Below are 20,878 nucleotides of genomic sequence, written 5' to 3' on the forward strand. Positions count from 1 at the left end.
TATAGACTACATACGGAGCAAAATGAGTGAACCTATACTCTAAAAGACGTCTATATACATCCGAATGTAGTCTCTATAGTGAAATGTCTAAAAAGACTTATATTTAGGAATGGAGGGAGTATGAACACACACCACATGCTACATTATTGACGTCCAGTGACCTCCGGCCGTCGTGCAGTGCAGGCCATGGCATCCACGAAGACGAAGCAGCCCAGAATCCGTCCAACGAAGGATGACTTCGATCTTGACCGGCAAATATGACTGGTGAGTGGTGACTCGCGTCTGTGCCCACACATCTGCCATGGTGCTTCATCCATCCACACATCCACACAGCTCTGCTCTACGTTCGTGCACATGCCTTTTTAAGAGCATCTCCCGACGTAGCACCGGGAAAATATATACACTCTTTCATAGCACGTCGCAACCGATCACCACCACCACCATGGCTCGCTCACCTGCCGAGTTCGTCTTGCTCCTTATGGCAGCGGCAATCTGGAGCTTCTTCCTTGTCGCCGGCGCAGGGCAGCTCCAGCCGAGCTGCATAGGGCGCGAGAGGGACGCATTGCTGGCCTTCAAGCAAGGCATCAGCGACGACCCCAAGGACTACCTTGGGTCGTGGCGACAAGAGCGCCAAGATTGCTGCCAATGGGCAGGCATCACCTGCGACAACGTAACCGGCCATGTCGTCAAGCTTGACCTTGGCCAAGGAAATTATTTGGCCGGCCAGATAAGTCCTTCCTTGCTCTCTCTAGAGCATCTCGAGTACCTCAATCTCTGGGGCACGGGACTGTGTGGGCCTGGTGGTCGTGTTCCAGAGTTCTTGGGTTCCTTAAAGAACTTGAAGTATCTTGATCTGTCCGGCATGTCTTTCTCTGGTATGGTGCCTCCTCAGTTTGGCAACCTGTCAAAGCTAGAATACCTCGACCTATCCCGCATACATTTCAACAATACGCAGATGGTCTTAACAGACATCTCATGGTTAACCCGTCTACCTCTGTTGGCGCAACTTGATATGAGTCTTATCAACCTCAGCTCAATAGCCGATTGGCCTCTTGTTGTGAACAAGATTCCATCTTTGAAGTTGCTCCGTCTTGTTGAGTGCTCGCTTTCAAGTGCAAACCAAGCCCTCACACACCTAAACCTCACAAATCTTCATAACCTTGATCTCTCCTTTAACCACTTTGGTCATCCAATCGCCTCTGGTTGGTTTTGGAACTTAACAAGCATCAAGGACCTCAGCCTTGATAGTAACTATCTGTATGGTCCATTCCCTGATGCACTCGCAAATATGACATCCCTCCAATGGTTAGATTTGCAAAACATGGGTAACAAAGCCACAATGACAGTGGACTTGAAAAAACTATGTGATTTGGAGGAACTATGGCTTGATGGAAGCCTCTCCTCTGGAAACATAACAGAGTTTCTAGATAAATTGCCACAATGTCCGTCCAACAAATTGCAGTACTTGTACTTGAGCAGCAACAATATGGCTGGAATTCTTTCCAACAGAATGGGGCACTTAACCAACCTATTTTGGTTCGACATTTCTTACAATAACATTACTGGAGCTATACCGCTAGGCATTGGGAATCTCTCTTGTTTACAAAGCCTTGTTCTTTCTAACAATTTTCTTACTGGTGCTATACCGCTAGGCATCGGGAATCTCTCTTCTTTAGAAGCTGTTTATCTTTCTAACAATTTTCTTACTGGTGCTATACCGCTAGGCATCGGGAATCTCTCTTCTTTAGAAGTTCTTTATCTTTCTAACAACCTTCTTACTGGAGCTATACCGCTAGAGTTGGAAAATTGCACTTATGTCTATCTCTCAAATAACAATTTTAGTGGACCTATACAACTAGGGATAGAGCACTGCACTATATTAGAAGAACTTGACCTTTCTGACAACAATATTGCTGGAGTTATACCGCCATGGTTGGGGAATTGCACTAGTTTGAGGCACCTTTCTCTTTCTAATAACCTTCTCACTGGACATGTCCCATCTAAGATCACTTTGCTTGGCAATTTAACTGAACTCGCCCTTAGCAACAACAATCTAGATGGTGTGATCACGGAGGAACACCTAGTTACTCTAAAGAACTTAGAACACCTTGATCTATCACACAATTCTTTCTCAGGTCCTCTGCCATTAGAGTTTGGAGCGTACAAATTAGTAGAATTGACATTATCCTCCAATTACTTCAGTGGGCATATTCCTATATCTGTTTGTACGTTGAGGAACCTACTTGTCTTGGATTTATCAGACAACCTTTTAGTGGGTGAACTTCCTCGATGTTCTCAAGAGCCTAACCTGGTTTTCCTCCTCTTAAGTCACAACCGTCTTTCTGGCAAGTTACCATCATCACTAAAGAACTATAAGAGTCTAGCTTTCATGGATCTTTCAGCAAATAATTTCCATGGAACATTGCCATCATGGATTGGAGACTTAGTATATTTGCGCTTTTTGCAACTAAGTCAAAATTTCTTTTGTGGGGATATTCCGTTGACTATCACAAATCTTAAACGCCTTCGTCAGCTCAGTTTAGCAGGAAACAATATATCTGGTGTTATACCCTGGTCATTGTCAAATTTAACAGCAATGACCCAAAAACATACAAAGAGACCTGGGGTCGACATGTTTGTATGGTACACCGGCTATGTGGGTAAATTTGGAGAAGTTTGGCCCATTGTGATGAAGCGCCAAGAACTTAAGTATGGTAAAGGAATTTTTAATGTGGTTGGTATGGATCTATCACTCAACTACCTAACGGGTGAAATTCCTGATGGGATAACCTCTCTTAATGGATTGTTGAATCTAAACTTCTCATGGAACCAATTAAGTGAAAAAATTCCTGGGAAGATTGGAGCCATGAAATCACTTGAATCATTGGACCTGTCAAGGAACAGCCTTTCTGGTGAAATCCCATCAAGCTTGGCAGACTTGACTTATTTAAGCTCCTTGGACTTGTCATATAACAATCTTACAGGAAGAATTCCAGTGGGGCGCCAACTTGACACCCTCTACTTGGAGAACCAGTCCATATACATGGGCAACATTGGTCTGTGTGGCCCTCCTCTTGAAAGGAATTGCTCGGGAAACAATGCACCAGAGCATGACAATCAACAGAAAATTGAGAAGGTTTCTGAACCTGTGTTGTTCTTTTACTTTGGACTTGGATCTGGGTTGGTGGCTGGCCTTTGGGTTGTGTTTTGCACCCTACTGTTCAAGAAAGTTTGGAGGGTTGCATATTTCCGCCTCTTTGACAAGTCGTATGACAAGGCATATGTGTTTGTGGTTGTTACTTGGGGCAGGATAAACCGAGAGCCGATAGAAACTTAAGTGTGACAACCAATAAGGTAATGCAAATCAGGTGATGTATTTTCACCCTATACTGAATCTGGACTAAATAGAGGTACCAAAGCATTTGGCAGCTTATGCTAGTATGTGTTCTTTTCTCTCTAATAGACTTATAATATGAACTTTGGTCTAATGCATGTAACTATTATATTGGGTTGTACTTACGGGTCATGATGAACCCGCATGGATTTAATTTCCCGTCTCTCATTCCTTTTGTGTTAATGGTTTGTAGTGTGTAAATTAATGGTTTGTGAGTCTATTAGAATATTAAGCTTTTCAGTGATGCTTGTTCATACATTTCCCAGAGCTTATCAACTACTTATTGAACTAGCACAAGAACATTCTACATTATCTAACCATACTCGTCAATGTCGAGTAGACAGAGTGGCTGAAAATAAATGATTCCTTTTTTCTGTTGTATTAAATTAGAACTGCACATCAATAACTGAAACTGATTCTTGCAATGGCGATTACCGAAAAAAGAACATATTTTTTCAAATCCTAGATAGCAAGCAGTGTAACCACAAGAATTTGACGCAAGGAGTGGAACCACTCAACATATAAGGGAGTCTTCTTTTCTAAACCCCAAGAGACAAAGGTCTCGGTCGCAAACAACAATCGCACTGCAAGATACATGATACATAGGAGTATCGGCACCAGCTACAAACCATCATAATTCCTAGTTAATTAGTTCAGTACAAGTTAAATAAGGGCTGTCAAAACTCATATCAGTCACTCAAGGAAATGCACCTTACTACCGCTCTGCCGCGAGGACACCCACGTCCCCAAGGATGTGGATACCATCCAAAAGATTCCCAGTATCTTTCTTCTTCATTCTATTTTTAATAGACAAATGAACATAGGCCAGGATGGGGAAATTAATGGTCAAGATTTCAAAGGAATAGCAAAGACAAGTGCAATGGTACGCGAAAAGAATTGCCATCTAAGATCGAAGAACTGGTCTAAGAAAGAACCCGGTCTAACAATTAAGGCCCATTGTATGAGCGTCAAACGATGTCAAATGTTATCAACAATGGGACATAATCTCTGGTTTTTCTTTTAATTAACATATATGAACATATTAAGACTCTACGCGTGGTATTTTTCCCCTGGCGTTTAGCTAGGGTTCCCAACTTCCCTAGGCGGCTAGCTAGGTTCCCAAACTTTACCCAATCTACACCAACTCCCACCTGATTTCTCACATTGGATTGATCTCCGGGTCGATCCCTACGTGATCAACCATGCCAAAGCTCCCTAGGAGTGCTGGTTCATGGCTTGTACGGCGGCGAACATGTCCTCGGCGGCGAGGGCGTCTGGTAGCGGTAGCGGCAGAGCAGGGGGCTCCCGCGATACGGATTACAATCTGGAGGATCGTTGTAAAGGACTGAACCTCTATGGGGAGGAGGAAAAGGATCTTGATCACTCTGGCGAGGTCGAGGGGCTAATTGAGGAGACGAGATGGGTTGTCATCTTTAGGGTTGACACCCAGAGACCCTTCAGCCACACAACGCTATTTAAATCGTTGCGCAATGGTTGGGCTCTGGCCCAGGGGTGATCTTCAAGGAGCAGGATGACAACCACTTCTTGGCACAATTCATGTGCCTGGGGGATTGGAACCGGGTGATGAACAATGGCCCGTGGCTGTTCCAGAACTCTGCAGTGGTCCTGGAGGAATACGATGGCATAACAAACGTCCGTGATTACAAACTTGATAGAATCCCAATGTGGGCTAGGATTGTTGGACTGCCAGATGGGCTGATGAAAAAGAAAGAAGTTGCAGAGAAGATAGCGGCAAAAGTAGGGATTCCTCCGTTCAATGTGATCGTGAATGAAGGCAGGATTAACCCTAGGAAGTACCTTCGGGCTCGGGTGTCTGTGAAGCCAGATACCCCATTGGTGCGGTTTGTTTCGCTAACCTTGAAGGAGAGCAAGAAGTACCCAGTTGAGTATGAAAACTTCCAGAGTTTTGTGATTTTTGTTGTCTCATAGGTCACACAGTTTTGGCGTGCGGGGATGGTATACACAAGGAGGAGGATTGCGAATGGGGTAAATGGCTCTTGGTGAACTTCGATGCTCAAATAATTCGTGGGAGTGGTAATGGTGTTGGCCGAGGAGTAGGAAGAGCAGGTAGAGGACGAGGCACTAATGGGAAAGGAGGCAAGAAGGGAGATTCGAACTTGGAAGAAAGTAATGGCATGATAGTGGATCCGAGGTTTGATAATAATTCTGGTGCAATGGTGCCTTTGGCACGTAAACACCTAATCAGCCAGGATAGTACTGTTTTTGAGAGGCATGCAGGCCCGGTGATTCCTCCACCCGGGTTTGTCACCGATAAAGTAAACCTTATTGAGAGTAAATCATCTGAACCTGTGGATAAGAGTTTGCTTGACACCCCGCAGAAAATACATGATTCTAAGAGCCAGAGGGCTAACCCGAGTGTGGCAGTGGAAGGAGCAAGACAGCAATCGGCGACCTCTCTCGAGGAGGATCGCCGGGCACAATGAAAATACTAAGCTGGAACTGTCGCGGTATGGCCAGTGCCGCGACAGAAAGGGCTCTTCTGGATATCCAGAAGTAGTGGGTGCCAGATGTCGTCTTCTTGTCCGAGACACATCTGAACACTGCTAGGGCAAACAAACTGGTGAGAAAGTTGAAAATGGACCAGGTGGACGTTGTGGAAAGCGTGGGTGCCAGCGGTGGACTGGTCCTAGTTTGGCATAATCATGTGGTGATGAATATAAATGATAAGACAAAAAAATTCTTTCATGTAGTGGTGAGAGGGGCATCAGAAGAGCAATGGAGACTCACCGGGTTTTACGGTGAGCCCAAGTGGGAAGATAAACACTTATCATGGAGCTGCTTACGTGGTTTGCATCAACATAACCAAATCCCATGGGTTGTTGTGGGAGATTTCAACGAGATTTTATACTCGCACGAGAAGGAGGGGGTGCACTGATACCTATTAGTATGATGCAAAACTTCAGGGATGAACTGGTTGATTGTGAACTTGAGGACATGGGTTTGTCGGCGAGCAGTTCACGTGGAGAAGACGCAGATTGCAGGAATGTTTGGACAGAGCAGTATGCAATGGAGCTTTTCTTGGTTTGTTCCCTGCTGTTGTAGTCACAAACGCGGCTTACACAAAATCAGATCACCAGCCGGTGGGGCTTGACCTGGAAGGTTGTAGCAGGTATGGACCGGCAAGCTCGATCGAGACCTAAACAATTCGAAGCACGCTGGCTACAAGAGGAGGAAATGCTGCAGAGGATCACGGACGCTTGGGAGAGGACATGCATGTCTGATTGTCTGTCACGTCGCACAGTGGTGGTCCACTAGGACCTGCATAGATGGGATCAAGATGTCCTGAAAGTACCTCATCGTCGCTTGAAGGAACTAAAGGAGGAGTAGGAATCGCTGCAATCAGGGACACTCACTGACGAGTCGGCAGATTGGCAGCGTTGTTTACTGATTGAGATTGAGGAGACCATGGAGAAAGAGCAGATTTACTGGGTCCAACATAGCAGGGCTAACAGGCTGAAGTTTGGAGATAGGAATACAAACTTCTTTAACAACTTCGCCTCAGCCCGTAAAATAGGGAATTATATTTGGCTGTTAAATGGATGAAATGGTGGACGGCTAGAGGATAATGAGGCGATGAAAAATCTTAGAGATACTTATTTTCAGAATCTTTTTACCTCAAAAGTTGACATAGTGAATATGGATGTGATTAATAAAGTGACGCCGTGTGTTACACCCTATATGAATGAAGCTTTACTGCCGCCATATACGGAAGAAGAAGTGAAACGTGCCCTATTCAGCATAGGTGACTTGAAAGCGCCGGGGCCTGATGGCCTACACGTGATTTTTATTTAAAAAAATTGGCACCTGTTGGAAGATGATTTAGTGAAGGAAGTGCTGGAGGCGATGAATAGTGGAATTATCCCTGATGGCCGGAATACCACTACTATTGTCCTAATTCCAAAGGTTGACGTTCCACATAAGGTTTCTCAGTTTAGACCTATAAGTTTGTGCAATGTTGTTTATAAGGTGATAGCAAAAATGCTGGCTGCAAGACTAAAGGTTTTCCTCCCTGACATTATTAGTGAGACACAAAGTGCCTTTGTACCTGCTCGGATCATGACAGATAATGTGATCGTTGCGTATGAATGTCTCCATACTATGAAGAAGAAGAAGAAGAAGAAGAAGAAGAAGAAGAAGAAGAAGAAAGGGAAGGTTGGGAATTGTGCAGTTAAACTTGATATGCATAAGGCCTATGACATGGTCGAATGGGTATTCCTAAAGGCTTTAATAGGAAGACTGGGCTTTGCCTAGAGATGGGCTGATCTTATTATGGCATGTGCGACATCAGTGGAGTAGAAAGTGAGATTTAACTCAAATGAGACTGCACCATTTTATCCCACGGTAGGTTTGAGCCAAGGGGATCCTCTGTCTCCCTCTATTTATCTTATGTGCAGATGGGCTTTCAAATTTAATTGCCTTCGAGGAAGCAGCGGGTAACCTCGAGGGTGTCCAGGTGTCTTGTGACTCACGTACCATATCTCACTTACTTTTCCCTGACGACTCTTTGATCCTTATGAGAGCAGATGCGGATAAAGCACGCACTCTAAATAGGATTTTGGATGAGTACTGTTCGACCTTTGGACAGTTGGTGAGTGCAGCAAATTCATCGATATATTTCAGCCCCAATACGGATGTTGAACGTAAAGTGGAGGTGTGCCAGATTTTGAACATTATGACAGAATCTCTCTCTAATAAGTACTTCTTGCTTCAAGCATATTATTGAGAGGATCTAGAAGATGATAAATGGGTGGAAGGAAATAATGCTATCTTATGGTGGCAAGTAAGCATTGATCAAAGTGGTGGCCCAGACCATCCCTACGTATGCGATGAGTGTGTTCAAATTCCCGAAGAAAATATGTAAGGGGATCACTGATGCCATTTCACATTACTTGTGGGGTGATGGTGAAAACCAACGGAAAATGCATTGGTTTGATTGGTGGAAGATGTGCGTTCCGAAAGAAAGAGGTGGGATGGGTTTCCGTGATATACACAACTTTAATTTGGTGCTACTGGCCAAGCAGTGTTGGAGACTCATTGAGCATCATGGCTCGCTATGTGCAAGGTTTTGCGTGCGAAATATTATCCTAGTTGTGAATTGATTAACTGCAGTTTGAAGAAAGGTTCTTCTTATGTGTGGCAGAGCATTTGGGCGGGAGTCCGGACTTTCAAGAAAGGAGGCATTTGTAGGGTGGGAAATGGCCTTAAAATAAATATATGGGAGGACTGCTGGGTGCCGAACAGCTCCTCCAGGAAAATTGTCACTTCACGCGGGAATAGAGTGTTTACCCGGGTTAATGAACTTATTGATCCAGTATCCGGAGGGCGGGTTGAGAATCTCATCAGAGAATTTTTTTGGCCCATCGATGTTGATCGCATATTGCAAATTCTATTGCATCAGGATGATACTGAGGACTACGTGGCGTGGCACCTAACGAAGACGGGAGTATTCAGTGTACGTTCTGCCTATTATAAACAGTGGGAAGATTCATATGCCAGTACTGAGCCGAGCTCTCTCTCGAGTGGTTCTGCGCCACACCCGATATGGAAGAAATTGTGGAGTCTCAAGGTGCCAAACAAAGTGAAAATCTTCATTTGGCGATCATTACATAATGCTATTCCTTGCTTTGGTGTACTTGCTGATCGACACATTTCTACGTCGGCGCAATGTCCGGTCTGCAAACAGCACGCGGAGGACGTGGCGCATGCGCTTTCCTGATGCACCCGGGTCAGGCAAATCTGGTCTCTTCTTGGCTTACATGAAGTAGTAACAACAGCCAGGTTACCAGGGAAATCGGGAGCTGAGATACTAGATTTTCTCCTGTGTGATAAGGCGAGCCAGAAGAGTTACTCGGATGTGATTGAGCTACCGGAGATGATTGCGGTGACTAGTTGGCATATTTGGTGACAACAACGACAGATAGAGAAGGGAGAGGACGTCCAGAAAAAGGAAAGATCGAGCCAAGCCATACTAGCTATGGCCCTTAATTTTGTTCGAGCAGCAGCAACGAAGATTGTTCCCTCAAGAACTAATAGATGGGCGAGACCATTGAATGGCCAATTGGTTCTAAATACGGACGCTTTGTTTTTGGAGGATCATACCTGTTCATGTGGTGCTGTGATAAGAGACCACTTGGCTTTTTCGTCGTGGCATCTACGGCAAAACTTGACCATGTGGCGGATGTAGAGTCGGCAGAGGCGGCTACACTCTTGGAGGCACTACCAGGAAAAACCTTATACACAGAAATTTAGCAGTAGCGCGTGTCAAAAATGGGCGCTAGTGCTAAATAGCAGTAGCGCGCGTGCGAAAACCGCGCTGCAGATACAACATTAGCAGTAGCGCGTGCACATAAAAAAGTGTTACCACTAATATTCCCATTGCTAAAACGATAAGCTACGCATAGCAGTAGCGGTCTTGAGAGAAGCGCGCTACCGCTAGGACATAAGTAGCAGCGCGTTTCCCGCGGAGAGCGCTACCGCTAATGGAAATAAAATAAAATGAAAAACAAATGGAAAAGTAAATGAAAAAAAATAGAAAAAGGAGAAAGGAAAAAAATAAAATATAGAGCAAAATAAATGGAAAAGCGAAAAAAAAAGAGAAAGGTGTAGCAGTAGCGTTTGTTCGTAAGAGGCGCTATAGCTAACGTAGCTGCAACGCGTTTCCTAGACCCCGCTGTAGAAACAGAAAAGGAAATCAAAAATATGAAGGAAATTACATAGCTATAGCACTAGCGCGTTTTGTGAAAATCGCTATAGCTAACTTAGCTATAGCGCGTTTCGTGAAAAGCGCTACCGCTAAGTTTGACTTAACCAAAAAACCGTTTCCCCCCGGCCACCACTTCTCCCCCAAATCCCTCGACCCACCTCGCCGCCGTCTGCCCGATTCGCCGTCACCCCACTTCACCGCCGTCTCCTGCCGACGTCGACGCCCCCGGAGCCACCGGAGCCGCGCGCCGTCGACGCCACCGGAGCCGCCCCCAACGCCACCGGAGCCGCAGTCGACGCCACCGGATCCTCCCTCGCCACAGCTGCCTCCCTCGCCACCACTGCCTCCCGCGCCACCACCGGAACCATCCTCTGTAAGCCCCCACCTCTCTCTCTCTCTCTCTCTCTCTCTAAATTAGTTAGGTTAATTTAGTTAGGAAAATAATTTAGATAGGGTTTGACAGAGACGCCCCTGCCTCCCTCGCCACATCTACCTCCCTCGCCGTAGGAAAAAATTGTATATGCTTAACTAGGGCTTTGACAGAGACGCCCCTGCCTCCCTCGCCACATCTGCCTCCATCTATATTTGGTTTGTGAATTGAGTTTCAGAGAGCATGAGGTTTGTGTAGATTTTCTTGAAGTGTCAAACACTAGGAGATGCAAATTTGAAGTGGTCATGATATATGAAAAATCCTCAATTGTGTTTGCTCATTGATCATAATCGACATTGAAGTGGTTCGATTGTGCCCAAGTGGCCTTTTGTTGTTTCCAGGGAATGAAGGCGAGTGGCATATGTGATAGCTCTTCTCGCGTATATCATTGTTTAGATAGATGACGATGTAGTTGCAAGTAATCGAGACTTGTAATGTTATTTTCGAGATGATGACGAGATACCACTTTGTGTTGGATGATGATTATGATGAGACTATTTGTATATATGTATATGCTATGATTATATTTGTGGCCTCGCAACCATTTGTATATGTATCATGATGACATTTATATCTACTAAAGATTCTTGTATAAAGCTTGTTCAAATACAAAACAAATATGCAGAAAAAAACAAAAACTACTAAAATTAGCAGTAGCGAGTGGAGAAAGTTAGCAGCAGCGTGACAGTAGCAGTAGCACGTCCAGCCCAAGCACGCTAGAGCTATTAGCAGTAGCGAGCTTGCGCGAAGCACGCTGCTGCTACACTTGCATACCAGCAGCGTGGGCGCACACGCGCTGCTGCTAAGTGTTAGCTGTAGCGCCTTATTAGTAGCGTCGGTCCCCACGCTACTAATGTACCTAAAACCCGCGCTACTGCTAGGCTTTTCCCTAGTAGTGAGAGACTAAAACTTGCTCGCTCGGTTGGTGCAAATACTCTCGTTGCTCGAACGGATAATGTGACAATGGTGCAGGCGATGGCAAATAACTCTGGACAATCGATGGTGGCAGGCCCTATACTTGATGAATGTCGTCTTTTGTGTTTAGATTTCGGGGAGGTCTTTTTTCAGCATTGTAATAGAGAGTCCAATATGGTTGCTCATAGGCTAGCTCGATCAGGGACGGGATGATCCATCGGCTATGTGGTTGGATGCCGCACCCCCCCCCCCCCTAGTTTAATTTCGGTTTTACTTGCAGATGATGTAAGCATTGTTTGAAGTTCATAAAGCTAGCCGTAAGGTCTTTCCCTAAAAAATGTATATGAACATTTTTTTCTTCTATACATGTCAATTTTCACTCCAAAGTGATGAACATATGTTTCAATGCAGGAACAATTCATTGCACGATAGGTAAACATCTCTTTCGATATACGTGAATAAATGTCAGTAGTCATCTCTTTTCAGATACGCGAATAATTCTCAGTAGTCATGGATGTTTATTGCAAAATACATGAATATATTTAATAGTAGATACTACTATCCACAAATAGTCTGAGCGTATGGCACAAAAATAATGTGAACTCTGTGAGAGCCTTTTCACGAGTAGCATATAAAACTAAATAAAACTAAAAAAACCTCTAAACATGATATGTAATTTATTATTTTGATCAAATGTTTTTGGGTTTTTACAATAAATCTTTTTTGTTTATTATATATATAATAAAGATAAACTCCTTTCTTGAAGTTCTCCAAAATGCATTTTTTTAAAGTTTCTTTGAGTGTTTTTTTCTCTGTCTATAGATCCTTGGGTGTCATTTTCGTGAATTTTTGCACGCTCCTGACGCACTCGAGCATCTTCGGTTAGAAAACAAACTGTTTATGTCGTTTTATTTCATAAAATTCACTATTCATCACGGGTGTAAATGAGCCAGGGCACCAAAACACCGCACGTAGAGTAGTATACTCTATATCCTATACGGAGCGCCAGTTGTCTACAGTTGTTAACTATACAAATACCATATGTATGAGGGGCCATTGGCAATGGCGCGACATCATTAAATGCCAATACATTTGGCGCAACATCTCTAAGACACGACAATCCAATTGGCACGACTATTTTGGGGTCAGGTATACAAATAAGTTTTTACAAGGGCCAGTGAAGCACTTCAGTTAAAAAAGGAAGGACATTTAGTAGTACTACCTCCGTCTAGGTGAATAAGTCATTTGCGTAGTATAAAAAGTACATCATTTTCATCTGGTAATTAAAACTTTGTCTGCAAAGCAAAGGGAGAAAATAGAGGTACGCATAACACGAGTACACCATACGCGCTTATGCGGAACCTATGGACATCGTGTTATTTTCCTGCGGTGAAGCAAAAGGGAGAAAACAGAGGTAGGCACAACGTTAGTAATACAACGTAGGCAATGCCTATGCGAGCCGATGGACGACGTGATGGCCGATGGAGGAACGCATGGCTGGGGAGACACGGTGCGTTAAAAGCACGCCAATGGGGTCACCAATTATTTTTGCAACGTTATAATCAATCATGGGGTACGTGCACGGGCATGTCCTGTGCATGCTCCTGACCCTAGCATGGCATGGCGCCATGTCGTGCATTGCATTGCATGGACCAGCCGATTAATTAGTTGATCGGCGCACAGTGAAAATTGTTCCGGGTACTGTGCATGTGCGTCCGCGTGTGTAACGTAGCCCAGCATGTGTGCGCTGCCGTTGCATGGGTGGGCCGTCGTCGCCGTGATTTGTTAGTTTGTGCCGTCTTTTTTTTCTTTTGCGGTGATGTGCCGTTGTCTCTCCTGCTTTGCTTTGCTGCTCAGGACGTAGATATGTCTGTCGGGCCGCTCGGCTTGGGTCCATATATCCATGGTCCTACATACGGTGCACCCTGAAGTGTGGGATCCAAGATGGCGAGCTAGCTGTCCTTGGATCTTGGAGCCAAGTCTGTTTTAAATCTTGACGTTGTAGAGCTCATCAAGGTTTAAAACAGACTTCGTTGTAGATATGTCTGTCGGGACTCAGGGTGGGACGTGCATAGCAAGCTGATGCGGATGCATTCATCAATTAGATGCGTCACTGCTGACACGTAGCACCCGGTTTCAGTTGGTGATAGGGATGCTACCAGTACGTGATTCCTGATCGATCTTGCATGCCCGACTCACGAAATTGCCAGACTAGAAAGCACAACGCACTACAGTATAGTGGTACTCCTGCTAGTCAGCACTACGTACGTAAGTGCTACAAGCCTACAAGGAACATCAGTACAGTAAGCATGAATGGGTACTCGAGGACCTCCCTACACGTACGTCCTGTGCGTGTTTAACTAGCAAGAGCAACCCCAGTCGATCCCTGGCCTGATGGACTAGCATTGCACAGTACTAGTACTCTACATCGGTTGATCAAGGAGCACCGGGAGCAACTCTAACGCGGGTCATCAAGTCGCCCCTAAATGTTTGGACCAGTGTGTCCGGACATTTTTTTTTTACAGTTCAACGGGATTTACCAAATGTCCGTGAATTGGTCCAGACGTTTGAAATCTCATAAACCGTCCTTAAACTGTTGTAGCGGCTTGACCATCGTGCTCTTCGATTTGGCGGCCGTGGTCTGCCGTTGCCAGTGGTCTCTGCTGGCAATGGTTGGGTCCCTTCCTTGGGGCTTTGCGAGGTGGTGGTGCCTTTTCCTTTGGAGTCATCGTCGAAGAGTTCCTCCTCTCCAATAGGCCATGGTTGGTCGTTTCTTGTGTTGTTGTGGTGGATGTTGGTGTGCCCGGACCCTTTTCCAGGTTTGGCGGGGAGTTGTGGGGAAATTCTGGGTGAAGGCTTTACTGATCAACGGAGGTCGATGCAAGCGACGGCGGCGACTGCCGGAGTGTTTTATTTTTTGAAGACGTCCTCAAAGAGCTCGCTCATTTTTCGCCTGGCAGAGGGCGAGCAGGTGGTGGAGTTTTGAGTTGGCCGGTTGTTGCTTTGTTGTGGGTTTTTGCATGATTATCCCTTAATAAATCAAGTGATTATGTGGTTTTTGGCCTAGTTTTTTTTTACTAAACCGGATCAATTCTATTCTTCTTTATGAAATTTGCAGCGCCCTGACCTCTGGGCGAGGTTTCGTAAAAAAAAAAACAGGAATGAAAACTGCATTTTCAGATCTATACGTGTGTGTAGACCTCCGTCCCGACAGATACTTAGATGCTATCACGTGACGGGTGGGTGCATGAAATTGAATTCTCTACTGCCACCAGTGTAGGTCAGGCTGCACATCCTTCTCCAAGATAAAGATGAAGCAGGAGGGCTCGTCGGCCCTGTTTGAACATGATTCCTAGGTTAAAGTTAGTTTTAGTAAGTTAGGACTCAAATAATCCAAAAATATCCAAACATAGTGGGTTAGTTTGGGTTAGTTGGATCTAACCCACCGCAAAAAACTAGCCCACACTAGAGGAGCTTATTTAGGTTAGTTCTTCTGGGTCCACTAAAAAAATAATAATAAATGTTACCTCTCCCATCCAAATAGGGTCCAAAGTAGTCAAATAATTAAGAAAGAATATTTATTGTCAATTTAACCCTATCATTCAAACATCTCTTTGGTTAGAGTTAGTTTAAGGTTAATTTAAGATTAAAATATAACTCTAACCTCTAACTTAGTTAGAGTATCCAAACAGGGCCGTCATCTCGCTTCCTCGTTTCATCAGAGAATGGTGTGGAGGAAGCAGACGAGACGGCGATGGGCCTGGGCTGCAGCGGCGGCGTGGGCCTGATATGTCCAACAGACGGGGCCCACCGACGTCCTCTCGCCGACGTCACACTGACTTCTTTGGGCTCCACCGCACTCCACACCACACGTCCTCTCCAGCTACACACTGACAAAGTCACTCACACTAATTATACCACTGACCCCTAATAAAACTAATTATACCACTGACATTGTAAATCAGTCGAGCTGCTCGCTGTTTAAGCTAAACGTCTGCTTATCCAACTTCCAAGTATTATAGATTGATCCTGAGCTCTGGAATATATTTATATACGTGTGCGGCAGCGCGCGTGCAGGGAGAATAAGACAAGCCTGGATTTGATACGGGGTGTTTCTAAGTTTATGGAGACATAATCCGTATGGTTGATTACAGAATCATGATGGAGGCCACAGCCACCTGACCGCATTTGTTTAGCACTAAATCCTGTACCACCAGCCACGCACTATTTTTACGCCTGCGCCTACACAAGTTTCCAAGAGGAATATGTCGATCCTCGAAAACAAATCAACATTGTACGCACGTCAAATGAGTATTTTGCAATCTATACTCTCCATGTTGATACCGACGGTACTTGTATAAATAGAATGCATAGCATTGAGTCTCCCTGGGGTTTTCATGCAGATTTAGGCCTCACTTAATTTGATTCAAACCAAAAGAATTGAATATGGTTTTATTTTGGACATTTTTATCATTAAGCATTTTCCTTGCCATTATCCTGTGTAACTATATATATGTGCTAGCTAACTACCATGACGCACGGTACAGCTGCGTCATACGGGCGTCTGTCTGTACATGCATTTGAGACGACGTGTGTGGAGAACCCCAGGGTGACAGACAGACGTCCCTATTTCTTGCACCATCTCCATGAAACTATTTCCTGCCCAGCCGTCCTACTCGCACTGGCATGGCCCGGTCACTTCCCCAACCAACACGTACTGAACCATCCATGTCAACTAGACGCGTCGGGGCCGTCCAAGAAAAGAAATAATCAGGCGCGCCCGTAGCCGACGTTCCTCCATGTATAGACAGACAGTGCTGACAACTAATATAGCCGACATGCATGCGACGCACACAATGTCCGTCGACGGCGAGATTTTGATTTTCAGACAACTAATGAATTGCTAATATGAAATCTAAATCCTAAAAGATGTCCCTTTCAAACTCCACCCTAGTGTTCTTAATTCTTATGTCGGAATATAAATTCCAACTTTTTCCCCCTTGTTGTTGCCCTCCAATATAACCTCTTGTTGGTCCGTTCACTGCAACTTTGATCAAGACCGCGACCATTTGAAGAGATAAAAAAACGATAACAACTTCAAAAAAATTAAAGTATTCTCTTTATCTTTATGGTCAAGGCTAATGGGCTTACACAAATGATGATTGTAATGAGCTTATGCAAGAATCGAACCTAGAAGCTGTTGGTTGAGGCCATAGCACGCTACCAACTGAGCTAACTCTCTCTTCTTGTTTTATATGCAGATTACATGTTTTTATACCTTATTAAATGAGTGGAAAGGAAGATCGGTTTCTCCCAGGCGACAAAACCGGGAACTTGTGTGTAAATAGCATGGTATTTGACGCATGCGGACCTAGTAAATTATGATGCAAAGACCGTGATAACTTATGGGTAAATAGCATGATTATGCATCGTAGATCTGATAATTTACATACAAATACCATTGGTAATTTTGACCCGAAAAAATGTTAAATAATCTAGTCCGGTAACTTGTATGTAAATAACATGATAATATAGACACAACAAAGTTGATAACTCACGTACAAACACTCTGGTAACAATTTGACCCGAGAAAAAATATTGAAAAACAACCCCTGATAATTTCTGTGTAAATAGGATGATAGTATACACACAACAAAGCTGATAACCCACGTAAGAGCACCGTGGTAACTCCTTTGATCCTAGGATAAAAGTTGTTGGAAATCATACACCGGTAATTTCTGTGCAAATAACATGATAATATACACACAACATAGCTGATAACTTTGGCTTTGAAAATTTTCTATTTGGAAAACATTACTCCGATAATTGATGTGTAAATGACATGATATTTTATGCACTGCAGCCCTGATAATTTAGATACAAATATGACGGTAATATTTCAACGCGAGGGGTGCTTGAAACGTACCCTGATAATTACTATGTAAATAGTATGATAATTTATGTACCGCTGTCATGATAACTTATGTACAAACACCACGATAATGTTGACCTAGAAAGAAGTTTTTAAAAACATCTCTTGATAACTTTTGTGTAAATATCATGACTTTTACAGACTGCAAAGTATAATAATTTTGTACAACATCCAGCCGTATCTTTGACCCAAGAAAAAATATTTAAAATATTCCCTGATAACTTATGTATAAAAAGCATGATAAGTTACGTACCAAATGGTTGATAACTTTTGTACCCTTGCAAAAAAAAACTTTTGTACCCTGGCATGCTTTTTACAACGAAGTTATCATGATATGTCAATAATTTTTACTACGTTAAAATTACCATGATGCTGTAAATATTAACAAAGCAGCCGGGCCATCTATATAGGATAAAAAATATAAAAGGAAAGAAAGAAACAATATTCGTTTCCAGGTCATGCTAAGTAGCAGTACAAATACTATCTAACTTTAATCTAATCATTGGCGCAATCTAGACCGGGTGGTTGAGAACTACTGTGGACTACCAAGAGGTGGTGGGTTCGTGCGGGGGATCGATTCCCACATAGAGAGTGGAATCGTCCGGATCTGTCGCTAAGGGCATGTACAATGGTGCTATCTTAAGAGTGCCACGTAGGATAAATGATGATGTGGAGAAGAGAGAACTCATAAGAAAAGGCTTGTCTTCTCTTATTTAAGAGAAGACAAGAGATGATCTCTTAGCACAATATGTCTCACCACATTTTTAGGAATGACTAGTTATTGAAGATAAGGCTAAGAGATGACCCATTGTAGACTCTTTTTTTTTGTCATATCTAAATTACATGCAAGACTTAAGATAAGACTACCTTATCAACCATTGTACATGCCCTAACGACTGGTCGTTAGCACAGTCCAATAAAATAACAAAATGGTACCAAACCGTCTCTTCTTTAACAATCTTGTTCTAGGAAATTTGATGATCCAAAAATGAAGATTAAACTCGAAACTGAACTGATGCGGGAAAAAAGAAACTCAAAACTGAGAGGCGCGCAATTAGCTAAAATATACTACACCCTTCCTGATTTACTAGTACCCCTAATACTTTGTGTCATATATTTGCTATGATTTGAAATAATAAAATAGTAGTTACTTCTACCAAAAATATTACCATTGTAAATTATATTTAAATACAAATCGAACAAAATATAATTTTTTGTGACATGCATTAAAATTTTACTATTCAAATATGTAGTCAATACTTGACCCAAATATATAGTCAAACTTGTTAGGTGCTCCCTCGGTTGTTTTTCCTGTACTCGTTTTCAGGTTTTCCGTTTTTTTGGCTTGTTGGTTTTTTCCGGGTTTTCCCTACATTTTGTAGGGAAAAATCAAATATTTCTGTGCAAAAATATATATATTTTTAATCTGGGAGAGGCACAAATTTGCTTCTCGTGGAGGCACAAGTTTTCCTTGCACGAGAGGCAGAGTTGTTCTTTCTTTCACGAGACGACAAGAGGCACAGATTTGCTTGTGGACGCACAGAGTTGCTTCCGCGAAAACGTGGGAAAAAACCGTGCTTCCGGCTCGGTTTCTTTTTGCAGTTTTTTCGTGAGAAAAAAAAGTTTATCAAAATCTATTAACATGGAATCTAGTTTTGAATATCTGGACCTCACAAATTCAACGGTGAAACTGTTAATAATTTGAACGTGCGGTTTCAAATATAAATCGTTTTAAATAAACGAATCAACGAAAACTTGAAGGGATGGAGGGATGCATGCATGGCGAGCGAGCGGGGAGACACATGTCTTCGAAGCAGCGGTCATCAAATGTTTTGTAAGCCTGCGAGGGCGTAAGGCCAACTCCACCGCGCGACCCTATCCTGTCCGGCCCCATTCGTTTGGGGTAAAACGGACAAAGGAGGCGGCCCAGCGCACGGTGGCCCGGATCCATCTTGTCTGTTTTGTGTCCGGGCCGACCCATTTCGAGCGCAAACTTGCGCCGGGTTTGGGTCACGACGGACACCAAACGGACGCGCGCCTCGTACGCGTCGGGACCGCGTGGCAGGCGGCCACCTACCTCCCACCCGCCCACATAAATGCACATGAGCGGGCGGCCCCACCTGTCATCCGCACGTCGAAGGGTCGCCGTCCTTCTTTAAGTGGGAAGCGTGGACGGGTCGTCGTCCACACTGCCCCACGCCATCCCGCGGCCTGCTCGAAACCCGAAAGCCCCAGTCCCAAACCCTAGCCAACATCTCGCCGGCCGGCCGCCCGCTGCCATGGGCCACAAAGGCAAGCACGACCGCGAGGCTGGTTCCTCGTCGGGACGCCGCCGCGGCTCGCCATCACCACCATGCCGGGCCCCCGCGCCGCCCGCCTTCTCCATCGCGCCCACGTCCGCCGGCGAGGGCGACCGGCATTACGTCCGGTCGTCGGTGTGCCGCCGTTATTGGGAGACGAGGACGCCGCTCCCTTGGAGCGACGTCCATCTCCCCAATAACTGGCATCTGTCCGCCGACCGAGTCCCGATCCCGCCGGTCCCGACGAGCGGCCGTGCGCGCGACAAGGAGATCGAGCGCCGCCGCCGCCTCCTCCCCGACGACCTCTTCTACGACCCCAGGTACGCCCCCGACTCCGGGATTTGGGACACCTGGTTTCGTGACGAGCACGACACCAGGCGCGCGTCCTTCTTCGTTGGCACCTCGACGGGGCCGCGGCGGCCACGACAGGAGCGGGGGCGTACCCGGGTGCGCGGCCTGACGCCCACGCCGTTGCCTTCACCATCACCGTCGCCACCTCCCCTTCCTCGCATGACAGCGAAGGAGGAGGCCCGTCTCCTGCAGCGTGTCATGGACGACTCCATGAACACGCACGACGAGCGGCAGTGGCACGGCCTGGAGAAGACCATGGCCCTCTCCGCCGCCGGGGACTTCGCCTTCCCGGAGATGGCGGCCGTCATGGAGGAGCCGGCGGAGGAGGCATTGCCGGCCGCGTTTCAGCAGCTGCTGGGCCAGGGGTGGGCGTGAACTGGTGCCCCACTGAAAGGACATGCGGTGCCCCCATGTGTGGTTTTGGTAATTGATGACAATCTCTATGGACTAACGGTTGCCTTGAGTTATATTTGAAGCATTTGTCCATAGGATTGTCTTGAAGTCCATGTGCATAGGATTGTCTTGAAGTCCATGTGTTGGTTTCAAGGAGTTTATGAGATGGCCAAAGTGCTTTTCAAGGAATTATCCAAAGATTGGTCATGTGTGAGTTGAGATGGCCAAAGTGCTTTTCAAGGAATTATCCAAAGATTGGTCATGTGTGAGTTGAGCTTATTGCAAGCATGTCTTGAAGAAGAAGATTGTGTGATCATTCATGTTTACCTTCAAGACATCATCCAAATGAAGAGAGTTGGAAAGATTCAATGTTGATCAAGACTAAGTCAAGAGTGAATCAAGTTGATCAACTCACAAA

At 44.9% G+C, this 20,878-nt stretch overlaps 1 protein-coding gene across 1 annotated transcript; it reads left to right on the plus strand.

The window, feature by feature from the left end:
- The first annotated feature begins 409 nt into the window (after positions 1-409).
- LOC123129936 (receptor-like protein 46) lies at positions 410-3,516 on the plus strand. The gene has a single exon (XM_044549899.1). It carries the CDS (start codon positions 443-445, stop codon positions 3,335-3,337), a length of 2,895 nt encoding a protein of 964 aa, XP_044405834.1. The 5' UTR covers positions 410-442; the 3' UTR covers positions 3,338-3,516.
- Positions 3,517-20,878: the final 17,362 nt, after the last annotated feature.

This window comes from Triticum aestivum, chromosome 6A, assembly GCF_018294505.1.
Source record: "Triticum aestivum cultivar Chinese Spring chromosome 6A, IWGSC CS RefSeq v2.1, whole genome shotgun sequence".
NCBI lineage: Eukaryota > Viridiplantae > Streptophyta > Magnoliopsida > Poales > Poaceae > Triticum > Triticum aestivum.